Source organism: Echeneis naucrates, chromosome 9 (assembly GCF_900963305.1).
Source record: "Echeneis naucrates chromosome 9, fEcheNa1.1, whole genome shotgun sequence".
Classification (NCBI taxonomy): Eukaryota; Metazoa; Chordata; class Actinopteri; order Carangiformes; family Echeneidae; genus Echeneis; species Echeneis naucrates.
Genome location: NC_042519.1, coordinates 9,867,525 through 9,886,041, shown reverse-complemented (window position 1 = coordinate 9,886,041; position 18,517 = coordinate 9,867,525). Strand labels below are relative to the sequence as shown.

At 41.6% G+C, this 18,517-nt stretch overlaps 1 protein-coding gene across 1 annotated transcript in view; it reads right to left on the bottom strand.

Moving 5' to 3' along the window:
• The window catches only part of kiaa0825 (KIAA0825 ortholog), a 102,302-nt gene extending 87,224 nt beyond the window's left edge, over positions 1-15,078 (bottom strand). Inside the window, exons 1-5 of the mRNA XM_029511255.1 lie at positions 14,948-15,078; positions 8,284-8,452; positions 7,915-8,109; positions 7,658-7,843; positions 7,125-7,449 (exon numbers count right to left, since the gene is read on the bottom strand). Coding sequence (XP_029367115.1) covers positions 7,125-7,449; positions 7,658-7,843; positions 7,915-8,109; positions 8,284-8,452; positions 14,948-15,078 — 1,006 coding nt within the window. The remainder of the gene's footprint in view (positions 1-7,124; positions 7,450-7,657; positions 7,844-7,914; positions 8,110-8,283; positions 8,453-14,947) is intronic.
• Between the last annotated feature and the right edge of the window lie 3,439 nt (positions 15,079-18,517).

The following is an 18,517-nucleotide window of genomic DNA, read 5'->3' as shown; positions in this document are numbered from 1 at the left end:
CAGCCAGTGAGCAAAAAGGTAAACAATTGCTGTGTGGCGGGCTGCCAAATCCCCAGTCTGATGTATTAAACTCACGGTGAAGAGCATTTCCCCTTTGGCTGCACTTATTGCCACTTCATTTCCTCTTCGCTCACATACACACTCTCTCCTTCCTACCACCTCTCTCCCTCTCTCTCTTTCTCTCTGCTGTTCCCTCGTTTATCTGCGAAAAAAAAGGAGAAAGGCGTAGGGTGCTTTTTGTCGTCTGGCTATTTCCTGTCCTTCTCTGACCCAGGAGGCCCAATTCTTCCTAACAGAGCCATTAGTAGGGGGAATTGCATGTGTCTGACATGGCCGAAAAGCAATTATTAGACACTTTCTACCAAATGATGCCCAAGTCTTTGGGGAATGGGCAATCATGCAATAATTTAGCCACTGATTTAATTTCTCTCCAGCACAGTTTCTCTTCCCCCTCTCATCCTCCATCCCTCATTTCCCTCTCTTTCTCTCATTTTGTCTGTCTGTAGTGTAAATCAGACCATCAGAGGGGTGGTTTACTTCTCTTACCACACCACCCAGTATCTTATCATGTGGAGATGAGGTTGTTTTTTTTTTTTTTTTTTTTTGGGGGGGGGGGGGGGGGGGTGGCAAATACATGTACAGCATCCTCTAGTTTGGTTTCATTAGATCCACAGTGATAAGGAAGGACTCACTTCTGAAGGAAAGCACATCTTACACATACAAAATAAAATATACTTTATGTACTGAATAAGAACATGAAAAGGACAAAAATAAAAAAGTGATTGTGTTTGTGTCTCCGCTTTTATAAGCAACCTAGAGGCAGCATTTTGGACAAATTTGTTCTCCCTAAAACATGTCAAATAACGCTAACATTGATATAGCCAGCTGAAAACAAAAGTGTACTTCAGATTTTTAAGATAAGTGTCTCGACATGAAATCTCAGACTCCATCTGAGATGATAAAAGACGGATGTGATGTGATTGCTAAAACTTATATTCCAGTCAAAAAAAAAACATCCAAATTTATGCCTTGGTTCAATGCCTCCAAGGGCACTTTTCTGTGCAGTAAAAGCACTTTTTTTAATTTGTCTTTAATGCTACCACATCTGTTCATTTAATGCTCTGAAACTGTGGGTTGATGGGATCATAGCGAAGAGGCAATAGAGAACTATGCAGATTTGGTTACCTACATAGTAGAAAAATTGCCCGTTTTATTTGCAGTAGTCTTCTCAAACCCATGATGCAACTCCAGTGCTTATAGTCTCGTCACATACTAAGGTGCAAACCTCAAAATGAGAAGAAGAGGAAACTATAGTGGTAAGCGCCAAGCACACAGATTTTGTTCATTTTCAGCAGGTCTCTTCAGCTCTAACCAGGACTGCCACGAGTTAAGCCACTGGCAGCAGTTTAATTATCTTCCCCCAGCTCTCTCTGGAGCCACGAAAGGCTCATATACTTTTTGTTACATATGCTGTAGGACTCTTCAACCTTTAAATAGGTTTTGATATCTAAAATCATTGCCCTTTCCATTTCAACAGAAGCCCATATTGATAGTAAAAATGTAAGGATGTCAAACATTAACCCTTGTGTGACTCCAGAGGGGATTGTGCCCTAGTTGGAAACTAAATTGCCAAAGAACAATATTTCCTTTCCTAAAAAAGGCCTGAAGTCCTTGAACTCAAAAAAATTCAAACTGCGAAAGAATTGCTAAAGGCAAGGCACACAGTGAAAGCAATACACCTATAGAAACCTGGACATGACTTGACAACTCCTGCAGAGGCTATTACGTTTATTTCTTGGCCCACTGCTACAAATGGTAACCACTATAATTAGCTACTTAAATGTCAAAATAGACCCGTCCATCCCTGTCTTTTGTGTATGTGTTTTTGTGTACTACTTCTTATCAAGGAGCTTTAGTCCAAGGGTGGAATACTATGAAGTGCTCTTGAGCACTTCTGTTTGTTTCTTTCTGTGACTGTGTTTTTCTATGTATCCATGCCTCCTTGTGTGTTCATCTCATAGGGTGTCAGGCAGGGTCGTGTGGGTGCCTTGGGGTACCTCTGTGCTTGTATGCATGCGTATGTGGGTAGAAGGAGGCTATGAGCCACTGCGGACCACCTGCCAGGCCCTGTGACAGCTGGGGTCCTCTTCGTCAGTTGCGGCCCACTGCTCGCTCAGACAGCCTTATTATGAGAGGCCTCCTGCTGTGATTCCCCTAATACACACCCTGACACACACACACACGAATACACAAATCACCCTAGCCCTGGTCTCTTGTGGCTCTATCCCTGGGTGCTGTCCAACCAGTCCACAGCAGGGGCCACCTGCCCTTCACAGAAGGGGAAAGCAGCAATATGTGATATCTCAATTAAGTTGCCTTGCCAAGAAGGAGGTGTAGCGTTGATGGCGATGTTTTTGTTATGACAGGGTATCACAGGAACAAAAACCTTCTCCTGCTTTATATTTGTTTCTTCTGACCTCCTCTGCATCTGTCTTTGTTTTTGGGTCTCATTGTGATGAATGCTGCAGTAACAGTAAAATAGGGGTTAAGATTTCTCTGGCTTCCCCGGCACACTTGAACCAAGCAGCCTGGGTGAAGAACACTGAGATATGTATTGTCTTGATGGGAGCATTTCATTAAAACCCACTTGTTTAGTGCCCTTGTTTGCATTATTGTTTTCAAGCCCTCGGCGAATCACACTGATTCTTCATCACGGCGTGCTGGCTGCTCTCAATAAGCAAGCCATTTTTGTCTGCACTTTCTCAATAGGGGATGCCAGGAAAATGTTCATATCCTTGAGCTTTTCAAGAGTGATACACAAAAGCTATTGTGACCACTCGGAGGAAATGGGGAAAAAAAATAAATGGCATGCATAATACACATTCTCAAGGGCCATGAAACATCTTTTCTGTGATTTCATTGGACCATGATTTAGAGAAAATGAACACTGACACACACACACACACACACACACACACACACACACAAACATGGACACAACAAAAGAGCAAAGTTCTTCTCATTAAGATTAGTAAACAACCACTTGCTTGTGTGGTAACTTTCTTAAACAAGGCCCTCTCAGCATCTACAAGGACAGGAAGAGAGCGGCGTAAAAAAAAAAAAAAAAAAAAAAAAAAAAAATCATCCATGAACTGGAAGCATTACAGCACATGTACATACAGACACACACAAACCCTCCTACCCTGCACATAATTACATGGCAGCATGCGGGTGCACGTCCCCGGCTGACAGTGTGTATAAACTCAGGCAGAGATATGATCTAGTGAGGAGCTGCTCTTATTAAATATTAACAAACGCCATTCCCAAGTAGCCTCAATCCCCACAAGCACCTCCAATGCCAGTCAGAGCCTCAGCCTAGCTATCTCGCGTCACTACAGAACCTCTCTCCCCACTGAATAGGCTGCTGTGCTTTCTCTGAGAAAGAGTTCAAAGAGCCAGAAAGGGCGAGGGAGGGTTTGGGTGAGGTGGGGGGGTGTGCTTGCTATACATGTTCTAACTCAACCCTTTTTTATCTATAGGGAGCTGCCGACATCGTCATATATTGGAAAATTAGTGGAAGTGGAATTCAAATCAGTGCTATCAAAATGGGGTTTTGAAGTGTTTGAACAGAATTTCACAACTTCAACATCACTCCTGTGGTCCACTGTTAAGGAATAAATTGTATGTGTGTGTGCATGCAATGAAGTTGGAATGAAAGCTTTTGATGTCCTACAAAAACACGGATCTCCTATGCATACATATGCAAATCACTGATGCCATATGGAAATCTAATGATGCATTTTTAAAGGAAGGTATTAAATGAATCTTGATTATGCAATTCAATAAGTAAGACAGAAATTAGCGCACAAACATAGCAATGACCCAAAGACAAATGGGCAGACGTGCACATGACACACGCTCAATGGGAATTGAAAACACGTGTGCACTTGCATATTCACCTAGATAGCCACTCACACACAAGCATTTGGTGAGTAATTACAAATACACTGAAAATGCTCCATAGCAAATGGTTTAGGCAGTGTTGGTGTGTATGCACTGGTGTTTAGGCCATCACTTCACACAGAATCATTCCAACACCGTATGAAGGTTATCCAAATTTTGCTTGTGTCAACGGAAGCAATGCCCAGAAACACTGTTGAGAGAAAAAGTGGGTAATTTCAATGGATAAATTTGACCTAATGTAGACAATCGTTAAGTTTGAGAATTGTGAGGACTGTAATTGGTGGCCTTTTACTGTTATCCCAGCATAACTGCGGAGTGCTAAGGGCTTCATTTTGACAAATGTGGCACACAAACAAACACACACTCACATATAAACTTGGCTCACCCACTCCCCTGCAGACTCAGTGAGGTGTGTCAGTGAGGTTTAAAGCCTGTATTGTTCCTGACCAGCCAACCTGTCTACCACCCACTCCCAAGTCCCATTGCTCACCACCATTACACTTGGAAAACTACAGGAAAATTGGGAAAGAAAAAAAAAAAGAGAAAGCAAGTGGACAGAACAGAGATGGAGTAAAGAAAAGGAAGAGAGAAAAAGAGAGACAGAAAAAAAAGGGATGAACCCCTTCACATCTGTCTAGGTACAATGTCAGAACCTACCTTTGAGTCGGTGGGGTTAAAAGAGGAGGCAGATCTTTCCGTGAACGCTGTTAAATGGTTCAGTGGTTTGACAGTGGCTGATGGTACAGACAGTGCTGCTCCCTTGGGAGCCTGCACAGTCTCCCTGGCATGGCTCTTATCAAAATATACCTACCGCCTGCCTCTACAGCAGAATAAACAATAACACAGCAGGGAAGGAGCGAGAGATCTAAGAAGTCATTTGATGCTTATGAAAATAGAATTACTTTTTTTTAAAACCACTGTCATAATTGTCTTGACAATTATGGGCATGGCATATACTGTAGTATAGACAGTAAAGTGTGAAAGCAGATTATGCATTAATGTTCAAGCTTTGGCTCTTTAGGAGCCACGGGCATTTGGGTGGTGGGTATGTGGGTTATAGAGCTTTTTGGGGGGACTTAAAACATGAACAACACAAAAATGTAATCCCAGTTGTAGCCCTCAAAGCTGTGTTGCAGCTGATAGTCAAACACACACACACACACACACACACACACACACACAAACACATACACACACGTAAAAACCAGCAAAGGCAAAACTGCTCCATTTTACCATCATTACACAGCACGGGTCCCCCGCTCCCTTTGGAGCCGTGTTCTGCCTCCGGTGCTACATTTGACGGTTTGTTGAGCGGCACGTAGGTGTGTAGCCTCCGCCGCGTTACGTGATCAAACAGCCCAACTGACGCATGGCCAATTATCCTGGCTGCCTCCTCTCATCTCACGTTTAAGGAGAGGGAAAGTAAAAAACAGAGAGGGAGATGGATAGAAAGAGATGGAGGGAGGGAGGGAGGGAGAGAGGGAGGGAACAAAAAGAAGCAAGGCTGGTGCTGTGTTTATCGAAGAATGGCAGATGTAAAAGCACTCTTCTCTCCGTTCCACAGGGAAGCTGACATGTGCACCATTTTAAAAAAGTAAACAATGGCTCTCACGCTTTATATTTTTTTAACTGTGAATCTTTACCCTCAGCAAGCTGCAAATAGGCCAATACGAAACAAACAAAGAGAATATGGGAGGAATTAAGTATCAAAAGTGACACGGCGTGTGTGGGTCTGTGCCATTCTCTTGTTTCAGTCTATAACATCACGTCACGTCATATCTCGGTGACACAAGAGGCAAATATTAAAAGTACTACTCCATTTTGTTTGTTTCTCTTAAATATCCATCCCATTGTAAAACAAGGTAAAAAGGAATATTTAACCTTGCCCAAGCTTTTTGTCAACTGCTCCTGCTTCTCTTCCTACACGGCTATATGACTGTTCAAAAAGTAAGACATTAATGAACTTGACAAAGTGTATCACAACAGTGGTGCCAGCCTTATAATCAGGAATGACACAGGTTCACTGTGTGTGATCATATTTCTACCATTGGTGAGCCTAATTCCACGTCACTACATTGAAGTTTGGGTGCAAACAGGTTTTATAAGGATGTATGTATAACCTGAAATGTTGCCAAGTTCACTGATCACTGTTGCTAGATTTAAAGACTTTCTTCCAAACAAATCTGGGTATGAACACAGTCTTATGTCTTGACTGTGTATAGATGCCACCCTGGGGTTTAGGGCTGCTCAGAAACTGTAGAAAAGCAGAGGAGGACTTCCAATACACTGAGCCTTGCCTCCACGGCAAATAAACTACTTTCATTACATACATCATTATTACTGAAGGAGGCAGAAGAATAACTAAAAATCAGACATCCCAAACGAGAAAGAGAAGGAGAGGGTGAGAAAGAAAATGCTTGTGAAGAAACTAGCAGATCTGGATAACATATGAACAACAAAAACACCTGCAACCAATAATAAAATAAAATAGAGAAATACCCTTGCTGCGGCACAGTGATAGAAATTTTGTTAAGAAATAAAAGGTTCATATAAGTGGAGGGCCAGAGTTTGTATTGACACATTGTGCAGTAACGCAACTGAAAAGACAACAACTCGTGCTTTGTACAAAAATATGCCTTCTCCATTTAAATATATACTGAGGAAGTTCAAAATAAAGAGCTGTCCCTCAATAAATGGTGTTTTGTTGAAGAAAAGTAAACGTTGCCTTAAGTGGAAAAGTTGAAAAGAGGAATTACATGAACAGTAGCTTAAACACACTATAGACAGACCTTGCACATGGCTTGGACCTTTCTTGAAATCCGGGCCTTATAGGCAAGGTATGTTGTAAATAGTGTTTAGAAGTAGTTTCAAAAGAGGCCTTGGCCCCTCAAAATGCTACTCCTCTCTTTTTGTTGGTAAAGAAGAAAGTAAGGCAGATGGGAGGGAGGGCAGTAAAAAGAAAGCAATTACAATGGCAACAGCAGTTACTGACAATCACTTAGAAAAGGCCTTGGCTCTGGTAGATCACTGCACACTATAAAGTTGGAAAGTAACACAAAAGTAAAAATGGCACATCTAAATAAACCCTTAAGAACGACTAAACACAAGAACAGATCTAGCAGATAAAGCAAATAAAAATTCTAAAAAGTTGCATTACTTACCCACAGTTGCACGGGACTTGGCTGAATATTTTTTTATCTTGCCGCTGAGCGTGGTGTTGTCTCTCAGGGCCAACTCACATTCTCTCTCTACCAGTGAGGCCAGTTCTTGGGCCACAATGTTGAGATAAGCTGCATTAAGAAAACCCAGGATGGTGTGTGGTTCTGCCAGTTTCGAGAGGACTTGGAGCTCCTCTGTTAGAGCTTGTGTCAGAACTGGAATCACCAAACGGAAACCCATAGCCAGTCTGTCAAAGCCAGTCTCACAACTTGGGCTGGAGTTCAGAGTTGAGTGCAGGATGGTCTCTACACATTGGATTCTTATTCCCTGGATAATTGAAATAAAAATAGCATTCATTCATTCATTCAACTTCTACTGTTTATGTGTTTCTAGGTCGCAGGGGGTGCTGGAGCCAATCCCAGCTAACACCGGCTGATCAAATAACATATTACTGGAAAATCCGTGTTGGTCTGCAATTTAGCGAACAATCTCATGAGTGAATTAGTGCAGTGGAAAAAACTTTATTTTAATCTACCTGGTAATGTGTGAGCACCTCAGACTTTGGATAGAGAAAGAATAGCTGTTGCAAACAGTAGACTCGCTCAGGGATGGACAGAAAGAAGATATGGCTGAATTCAGAATGCTGTGGGGTGCGAAAAGACAGTCGGTCCAACAGGTGGCGGCGCAGCTGGAGACGCACATCATCCCATGCCGCCTGAATCTTAAGGAAATAAATTGGAGGTTAAGTTTAAAAGTCCACTAATAATCAAATAATGAAAGTTTCAGAATCACCTCAAATGCGTCTTCATCTCTGACTGTATGTAGCAAGTAGCTGGAGGAGGCAGTCGGTTTAGCAGGAATGGAGCAAGATGTGGAGGAACAAGAAGGGGTAGAAGGAAATAAGACCCCACACTGGGCAGACAGATTGAGCAGTAGCTGAAGAGTCACCTCCTCTTTCCCTTCTTCTTCAGATCTCAGGTACTGTTGCTGAATGGAACAGAGAAATGAAGGATAAAGAAAAACTATCTGAGGTTGTGCAATTGAATCTTTCATTAGCTACAGTGCAACAAAGCCTGGCAAAGCGTCCTTATAAAAATGTTTTCAAAGAACTGTTATTATCATCAGTATCAGTCATGTGTTGTTAACATTGTGATGCATTACCAAAGCTTTAAAGAAATCCATGAGCTCTTGATGTCCTGTGGAAACAGGCCTGACTTTGCTGTGCATTCTGATGTTGAACCACTGCAGGCACTCTGAAGGGCTCGGTGGACGTTCCCCCATCTGGACGTCTCCCACTGTGCTCTGGATCTCTTTTAGCTGCTGTTCAATGCTGAGGAATAAAAGTAGATATGATGTGTACAGTGTAAGAGCTGTGAGCTATTAAACCATATGCGTGACCAAGCTCAGACTCAGAGAGAAAATGATAATCAACAAAAGCAACCGGGCCATTTCCAGCTTCAAAAGGAAGGAGAAATATGAAAATGGTTGAAAGAGCTGGTCCATTGGATATCCTACTCCATGCCATCTTTACCAGAACAAGTTTAACATATTCCTGTTCAACTAAAATCCTCCCTTACTCAGTTGTGACTGAATAAAGTCCTTCCAACTGTCAAAATCTGCTGGGCCAGTGAAGAGACTGACTTTTGAGAGATTAAGCTTACCCACAGATGAAGACACTGCTATGCAGCAGAACAATGCAGGAAACAAGTCACGTTATAATTGCACACATATAAACCATATTGAAGATACACATGGACCGGCATAGCGTATCGCATTTAGCTTTCCCTCACTCCCATTCAGTGCCTTTACCATGAGAAGACAGATACTGAAACATCAACAGTAATGAACACAGACATCGATATATCAGTGTGTGAGTGTGTGCTAAGCATCTGGTGTGAAGTGGCGTCTGCAAGCATCTGAGACGCACGCTCTTGCCATTTCACGTCTTACTCGTCTCCTTGACACACACATGCATGCACACAAACACAGCTCTTTTGATTTTAACAGACTGCATCAGCTATTCCGTTTCCCCTTTAATATGACAGATTAGAAATGACATCTACGGGCTCGGCATGTTTAGTCATTTCCATGCAAATCAATGCATATATATTTATCCATGTAACACAGTATGTGTGTGTGTGTGTAGGCCTACATACCTGCATAATTAAACATGTTATGATATTGGGAACACAGCTATTGTGAGGAGTGTGTGCACAAAGCTGTGTGATGGTGTATGGCAGTCAACCTGATCTTATATATGTTTTTTTCTGATGGATTTTCAAACAAAATAAAGCAAGATAATACGTCACAACAAATAATCAGGAGGTAATGAAAATATAAATTAGTTGCAGTTACATCTTTGTCTCCTAAACATATGTGTGTATGTGTGTGTGTGTGTGTGTGTGTGTGTGAATGTGTGTTAGTGTATGGTACTTAGCCAAAGTGCCTTTTCCCCATCACACATCCCTGCTCATCCCCTACCGCAGGTCTATAAACCACCTCCTGCCTGCTTCTGGGCCATGAACACATCCAGATGTCTTACAATGGCAACACATTAAATAACCGTTCAATCTGACACACTTTCATTTCAGTGGGGAAAAACGCAAGGGGATAAAATGTTATAGACTGTTACAAACCACTATCCCCTAGATTGAACACTGCCTAATGCTATCGTTCTCCCTCTTTAACTATCTTTCTCCCTCTCTCGTTTCTTCTTGTTCTTCTTCAGGCCAAATGATGCATCTCATTTTATTCTCGACACCAACATGCTGACTGACAGAAACCTGTATTATTAAGTAGCTGTGTTTAGAGTGACTGTTGCCCAAGACCACTAAATCAGTTCATTTACGTAGTTATTTATGTTATTTTTCACCTTACTTTCTCAGTCTGAGTGGGGTTTTTTTTTCTATTGCTGTACAAGTCTTTCCCCTTTTTGCATTAACAAGCTACTAAAACACAACTTCAGCAAGGCCAAAGCCAAGATGCTGATGGCACAATGTGTAAAATTAATAGAACCACTTTAAACAACCCAAAGGACTGTTCAGATGCTGGTTTGTTTGCGTGAACTCTGGCTCTGGTTTCCCTGGGGGGTAATACGGTGATGACTTTGTGAGAAAAAGTACAGTTCCATTTTTCCTGTTACATTTTCTCTTTCTCTTTTTCAAGACCGTTTAGGAGGGATAAAAAAAAAAAAAAAACGAAACATACACTTAAGAAACCCAATTTTTGCATGCATTTGTGTCACATGCCATGTCTCATGATCAAACTTCGGAGAAGATTAAATGGCAGCAGAGAGCATTGTATGTGTATTTATGGTATGTCATAAACAGGGATGTTCGTTCTGGGCTCTACCCCAGGACTTCACAGAGACAGCAGGTTTCAAATGAGCTCCCATCTGTAGCTCACTTTTCACTGACTCTCTGAAGTTCATTAAAAAAGCAGAATGTACACGGACTAGCTGAGGTGAGATTATACTGCAGCTTCAGAGGGACACCTTTTTAGTCCGGGACTCGGTGAGCGGTAACTGCAGTCTCTGGAACTCTGCCATATGTGGACACAGCAGAAATGGAGGTTTGACTTGAAAAACATGTGAGGCCATGAACAAAGACAGGAAAGAGAATAGCTTTTAAGCTTCGCACTCATTCCAGTCCCAATCATCTCACTCTTGCCTTCACTCAGCAAAACAGTGTACTCTTAATGGCTACAGAAACAGCACTTGCTTCAGATATATACTTTGAAGTCTTGCCCCCCCCCCCCAACATCCCCACTTCCCTTCATTCTTTCTCCTCAAAACTCTTACTTTCCTTATTTCCTTTTCTTTACTCTCGCCTTTCAATTACCCCTCCTTAGGGCCTTGTGCTGTAAGTTATAAAGTCAATGTGGATGGTCTGTGTCAAGAAGTCCATCCGGCTCTCTACAATGTTGTGACCTTTTGGCCGCCGGTGTGAAAGCTACTTGCAGCCTAATCAACTTGGCAGGATTAGCTCCGAACCTGATGACTTCTACTGCCAACAGCTCAGACGCCAGGGAATGAGACAGAAAGAGAATGAGAGAAGAGGAAGAGAAAAAAAGGCCGAAAACAGAAGAGTCACAGAAAATAAGACCATTCAACTTTCTGAGTAAGGTCGACAATGGACCGACTCATGATGGCAAAAATGGTGGAGCAGAACTCAACAAAAGATCCAGAGAGTGAGAAATGAGGGAGAGGAAAACAGGAAGAAAAGATTCTTTAGGCCTCTTGACAAACATGTCAATCATCTTACCCTAACTGACACACACACACACACACACACACACACACACACACACACACACACACTCCCACTGCTGAAGTGAAACCTAATTGTTTTTCAGACCAGCCTAGCTAGACAGTCGACACCGTAACCATGCTCCCCCCACACTCACCACCACTAAAAGAGAAAAGGAGCAACCGGAGGTCTTTTATTAGATATGATGGCACATTTCACAGCTCCCTGACTTACAGAAACCCAATCCCGCGATTAGTCAGCGCTTTGACGTTATCTTAAGTTCCTTGTCAGAATTAATTTAGAGTGGGTGGGCTGCTATGGGGCTGTCTGTCTGTCGCGCTCTGTCTTCGCTCGCCTACAGGAGGTGTGGGGGGCAGCGGGGGCAGGAAGATCCTTTTCAAATAAGCCCCAGATCCAGTCAGTGCCAAACCAGCCGCCTGAGAACTAAATATCTCCTCCATCAAAGGGCCCCATTCTGTGAGGGGAAACGGAGTGAATGAGCTTGAATGAACAGGCTGAAAACAGATCCTGTTCTGGCCCAGGCTGTCGCCCACTTAGTACCTTCACCCTCCAGCCCCCCCACAGCCACCCGGCCCAGCCAATGATACCGGAGAACCGATACAACTGATATACTAACTTAACACACGTGTCACGCACAGCTAAACACAAAATCAACTACATACTGCTGGGACTGCAGATGGGTATTTTTGCTCATGGAAAGGGAACCTTATTTCTATATATTATATTTTATTGGAGCAGACTTTCAACTCCTGCTATGCAAATTCATTTGCACCGACTTACATATACACATACAAAATCAAATTTAAAAGCACTGATATTGTACCCTGATCAAGATTGGCAGGCGACTAGTGAGAGCCATTTGCCTTGCCAAAGTGAAACTGGAGGTCTGACTGTAGTTTCCAGGCTTGTGCTGACACTTCATTAGAGGTCTTTTCCTGGTGGCCCACTACTCCCCACCCTAGCCTGCACCATGCCTCTGTCCCATCTGATGAAAACTAATGGATTACAGCATTTCAATTTGGGGAAGTCAGCTCTGATGTCAGCCTATCTTAATCTCCTTCAATTAGGGACCAGCTCTTAGGGAAAATCTCTGACATCTGAGAACTGGGAGCAGGCCAGTCACTTTGACCCATTAACTGGTTGAAGTCCTTTACGGGTGTGAGCAGATCTGTCTCCCCGGTTTCTCCGTTTCCATTTCCTCTCCTTCACTTCTGTAATTTGTCCCACACACTGATAAGTCAATTACGCAGAAGGTGAGTGAGCTGTGAATGTGTGTTTGGGTGTATACATCTGGAGCACACCCTGATTGGAAAACACAGTTTGCAAGATTTTGTTTTCCTGGATGTGTGTTGTGAGTAAAAGGGCTGTCCTGAAGTAGTGTGGGAGGAAGTTAGCTGCAGCCTGACAGAGATACTGACCAGTGGTCCCCCACGGCGAGAGGAGGATTGCCTTATTTTTAGCCCCATTCTCCATTATCTGGACACTTTGTTCTCATAATGGTTATCCCTCTCCCATCTGCAGGAACACAAAATAACCCTTTAATGCTTAGAAAGCAGAAAAATGGCCTGGCCTTCAGTAATAAGCCTTGAATTACCTACCCAAGGGTTTTCGTTTCAAGATGTGGAATCTTCAATTATTATGTTCCCATTTAGGAAGAAGTAAAGAAAAAGAGAGAAGAGGAGGGAGACAGAGAGTGAGTGAGGAAAGGATGAGTCCCAGACAGTAATGGTGCAAGAGTGAGGCTTTGTTCACTTGCTACATTTAGCCCGTCCCTCTTCATCTGCCCTCAGCCTCACAACACCACAAACGATAAAAGACTTGAAATATAGATCATCTCCCGCCCAATGTCACTCTCTTTATCAATCTGTTTGTGCTCGCCAACTGTCCCCATGTGCTGTCATTGATAGACTTCTATATTGCAGTCTTCAGTGTCATACACAGAACAAGAAATATCATATGTGAGTGGAATTTAAGGAAACTTTTTGGCATTACACATAATAGCAGGACTGTTCGCGTAATTAATCAAACTGAACCAGCGAGAATGACACTTCTCTTATGTTATACCATCAAATGCATGACAGTTAAGAATACTGTCACATAATTTTTAAAGTTTGACAAGGCCTCTTTATGAATCTCAATGCCATCATCGGCTCAGCCCTGAACGCAGAGAGAAACAGAAGACACCATAAGCATTTTAAATTCACTAAGAGTCCTCTGAAAAGTTCAATAGAAGTCCTTTAAATCCAGGAGTCTGTATTGACGCATGTGAAAAAAGAAGGTTATGTAGAGAAATCCAGTTAAAACATTTACCATATGAACATATGAAGCTTTTTCACTCTACACTGCCATATATTTGTACCCAAGCTTGTGTATATCTAGAATATTAATAAAGCACTCATGATGCTTCATATGACACTGCATAGTGCGCAATACAAGGACAGTTATTGTCAGCTCACATTTTACATTTTATATTCTGCATTTTAAAACTGTTTCAATTGAGGAAACTAATTTATTTACCTTAGTTTCGGAGTCACTTGTAATCAGATGGTAGATTTAATTGACGCATTTTGAATTCAAGACCATACAGCCACAGAAATAATCTTTTCTCTCAGTTCTCCAAACTGCTGCTTGAGTAACATTTACTGTCTTAAGACTTTGTACTAGTTTGTAAAAAATCTGTATACAGGGCAAAATCCTTTTACCCCAGCTACATAGTAAAAACACTTGTATTTAATTATTTTAAATGAAAAGCATTAATGTTGTTTCTGTATGTTGTGCGCGCACTCACCCCTACATAGAAGTATCATATGTTCCTGGGTTTGACTCCAACCCGCAGACATACATTGCAAGTCATTCCCCTCTCTCTCTCCCTCCCTCCTTTCAGCCTCTCTGTTACTCATCGTTTCAATAAAGGCACAAAAAAGCCCAAAAGAATACAAAAAAAAAAAAAAAAAGTATGAAACATACAGATGATTCAGGGGATTGACATGATTGGACCTGGACTGGATTGTGGTGTAATATGGAGAGAGACAGAAAAAATTAAACAGAAAGTAAATCAGTCAAACAAAAAGATGGAGGGCATGTTTCAGAATTCTCGTGATTTTGTATTTCCACCGTGTGAAAACTGCCACATGCCACAAGTGTAAACAATATTACTGGTGAGCCTGTCAGTTATGCAGGTAGCTCCTCTCTTAGAAATGAGTCCTGCTGGTGTCTGCAAACCTGTCTCAGCGGTAGTCAGCATAAAAAAACATCAGAGTATGTTTTCCCACCTTCAGAGAGAGACAACTTTCAGCCTTAATCTTTGTATAGTTTGGACCCTCCGCATGTGTGCCAGTGATCAGAGTGGTAATATAATCCATTACAGAAAACATGAAGCTTTAATTATGTCAGAGTTACTGTTCAACATTTGTGTTATTATACAAGTGCTATGTTCTTATAATGAATTGCGATTTAAGTTGCACAGAATTCAATTAAAAAGATGGGAAAAGTCAAAATGACAGGCCACAAAGATAAGGATGGTATGGTAAGCAAATTGTTTTACTGATCTGACTGACCTGCTGGCATTGAGATTGAGTTTCTCCTCTGTGTCTTTTAGAAACTGTTCAAAGTCCAGTTCACTGGAAACCACCGGAACCAGAAGCTCCACAAAGCAATGGTCATCAGGAAAATCCCCTGGCCATTCCATAATGCACTGCAGGGAAAGGAACGAGAGAGATACAGACAGAGGGAGCGTGAGAAGAGAGCAAGTGAGTCTTTAAGGAAGTACAAATATTACAAATGGTGTGGATAAAATAAAACAAAACATTACAAAAGACAACACAGGTGTCTGAATTAAATCAAACGTATAGACTGATACCAGTGTGAGTGATATCAAAGTTATCTGTCGAGAAACTAACCAAGAATATTTACACACACACACACACACACACACACATAAAGGAGAGGGAGAGACATGGTCTAGTGTAATTTGAAATTTTCTCAAACAGTGTTATTATGAGACATAAATCAATTGCACCTGAAAGACGTGAAACAATAGGAAGCTTTTCATCAATACAAGCCGCTTCCTTCAACTCCGCTCTTCAATCATCTCAGGAAATCATTTGCTATGGGAGGAGACCCAGATCAAAATTCATTGCCTCAGACTCTAACCATTTCCACCTCCTGACACTACAGTGAGTTAGCACAGGGGCAAAAAATAGACCAAATAAATAAACAATGAGGTGAGCTGCTCTTCCGTCAAAGCTTTAAATAAACAACTCATCTTCCTACGTCTCTCAGAAATGAGGGCCACCCCCCTACCCTGTGGTGCTTAACACTCATGCTAACAGCCAATCCCATGCCAGTACTGCGTTGCTGGGTCTCATATCAACATTGTCATCAACACGAGTCAAGTGGAAGGTAATGGAGAGTGTCTGTGTCAATTTGGCTTTCTCACACTCCACCTATCGCCTCATCCTCGTCATATGCTCTGATTTTAATAATCCCTGTCAAACTCCAAACAGCTACCCAGACTCCGCTCCATTTCTTCGCCGCTTCGCACAGTCTATGCCACTCTGCTTGACAGGGCAGACAGGAAACTCAACATTCATTTAGTCTGTACAAAGGAAGGCCTGTCCAGCTGGACAAATATTATTTTCCTCCACTGACAGCCTCAACAGTTAAGCTTGTCCTTTATTATTTCTCCTTCTCTTCTTCTCTCTTACTGTTTCCCCTCATCATCACACCCCCTCTGCACCTAAAAAGAGGTCTATGCACAGCCATTGCAGAAAAGGGAAGATTTTCAATCCATGGATTAGGAACTCAACATTGTAATTATATGAATTGAGCTTCTGTGTGTGCGCGAGTTCACATAATTTTGAATTGTGTCACCGGCCCCATACGCTTGATGTGCATGAAAGGCAGATACACAGAAGGGTCTGCACTGATTGTCTGCTGGGCCTCTACCGCTAAATGCGCCAGCCAGCATATCATCTGTTATCGTAAGTATGAGTGTGTACATGCAAGTGTGTCTGTGTCAGGATTCTCCAGGCAGCACACAGGGCCTCATTAGTAATATACTTTAAATCATCTGGTCTCTATTGTCTTGTCATTAGCTCTTTACAAAGCAGATGTTGGAGGAGCCCCTGTGTGTTTCACGGTATTGCAAGGGGAGAACTCAGCCAGGCGCTGCCGCAGACAATGACTCTGCAGCTATCAGTATATAGGAAAAAACAGAAGCTCACACATACACACACACACACACGTGCGCACGCACATTACTGTCCTGTCTCTCTTGCCGCTGCCTGTCTACCTCATCTAGGCTAACACACAGACCCATTTACAGTAATGAGTTTGTCCTGAAATATTTAGCAGCCTGTCCCCCAGGCTGCCGCTTTAAAGCCACTTAGAGCATGTCAAGTTAAAGTCAACATTATTTTAAAGGGGATACCTAACAGTCTGCTGTAAAGGAAACATTATAAATTAAATAGGTGCATATTCTAAAATCACAATACTGCTGAGAACTATCTCTTGCATACCCAGGGGGGAACATGGCTTCACTGTGACTGTGCAGCCTTTTGGCTCTGTTAGACTGCGCTGGTTTTGACGGATTTTCTTCTTTACAATATGTCCTGTCTATTCAGTGATGGGCTTTAGTCTCATCACCATATGATACAGGGATACTTCTGCTCAAAGTAGGTGACAGTAATGTTATTAAAACCCATCGGTCACTTTTTCTCTTCACTGGAAGGAAAACTGTGGACATAATATCTTCCTGAAATATGTGGTGTACAATTGTTTGAAAATTGCAGTGCAACAACTAACAAATGCCTGTGTGATTAGCTTACACTGAGGGAATGAATAATACATGACTTAGTACTGGTATTACTTGTCGCTGCTGTTTTGTGGAATAATCATCATCATTCAACAGTATTAAAGCACCCTGAGCAATGACTCAATTACAGATTCTAAAAAACAAGATCATATTGTCACACTAGAGCAGATCATGTTGTGTAGCTTACTGCACCCCAACGGTCAGGATTTCTGTAAACATAAATACTCATGAATACAAGTTTACTGTTGGAGAACTGACCTATATAACACCACGGTTGCATTTCACAACTACAAGAAAGTTTGTAAAAAGTAGCTCTATCCCAAAGAAAAATGTAACAATCATTTACATTATTAACAAATATATTATTTGTGATCTTTTAGTCAGCAGAATGCCACAGTAATGAAAAATAGCCATAACTGCATCACACTTGAAATTGTCTGACCTCTCATTTTGCCCAAGAGTGTGAAGCCCAAAGACTCAGTTTAAAGAAAGGAAGGATGAAAATCTGATATTTGAGAAACTAAAGCTTGAGAACATTTGGTCATATTTTGTTTTGGCTTTAATGATTTATCTATGCATGATTGATTAATGAATACAATTTTTTTTGTAGGTAAAGTTTGTCAAATAGCTGATAATTGAGCAGCTAATCATTTCAGCAATAGGGCAAACCACTAATCTCCCTTGATTCTGATATTTTAACAATTATGTTTGTATAATAATCTTTTCAGTGGTTTGGCTTTTGTCCTACCAACAAACTTCAGTCAAAATATATTCAATTACCTTTGTTGTCATAATATAAAACAGAGAAAACTTGAGCATATAATAAGCTAGAAGTAAAAAAAATATTTGGTATTTGTTTTACTTCTGGTGTATATGGATTGATGGAGGGATCAATTGACTAACTAATTATAAAAAAAATGTTGTCAGTCATTCATTTTTAATTAATTTCACATCATGGGGACTGATAATATTGCTTTTTTTTTTTTTTTAATCCCATTTGAATGTCTTCAGAGAAACAGATGATATGGTGGCAAAGGACTGAAAATGTCTTTCTAATTTTGACAGGTCACATGGGTCTTTTCACAAAACCTTCCACACAACATGAACATTTGCACTGAATCACCGTTTCTGTGAGCGACAACACGCCCAGCATCCGTGCATCTTACCTTGAACAAGCTCCTTCACATACGTGATTAAAAGTTAATCCATTGCAGGAAGGGGGAATATGGCCAGCGACGTTTGCAGTCACTTACTGCTGACATTTGTTTACGACAGCCATTTGTATGAATACTTGAACTGTTAAACGAGACAA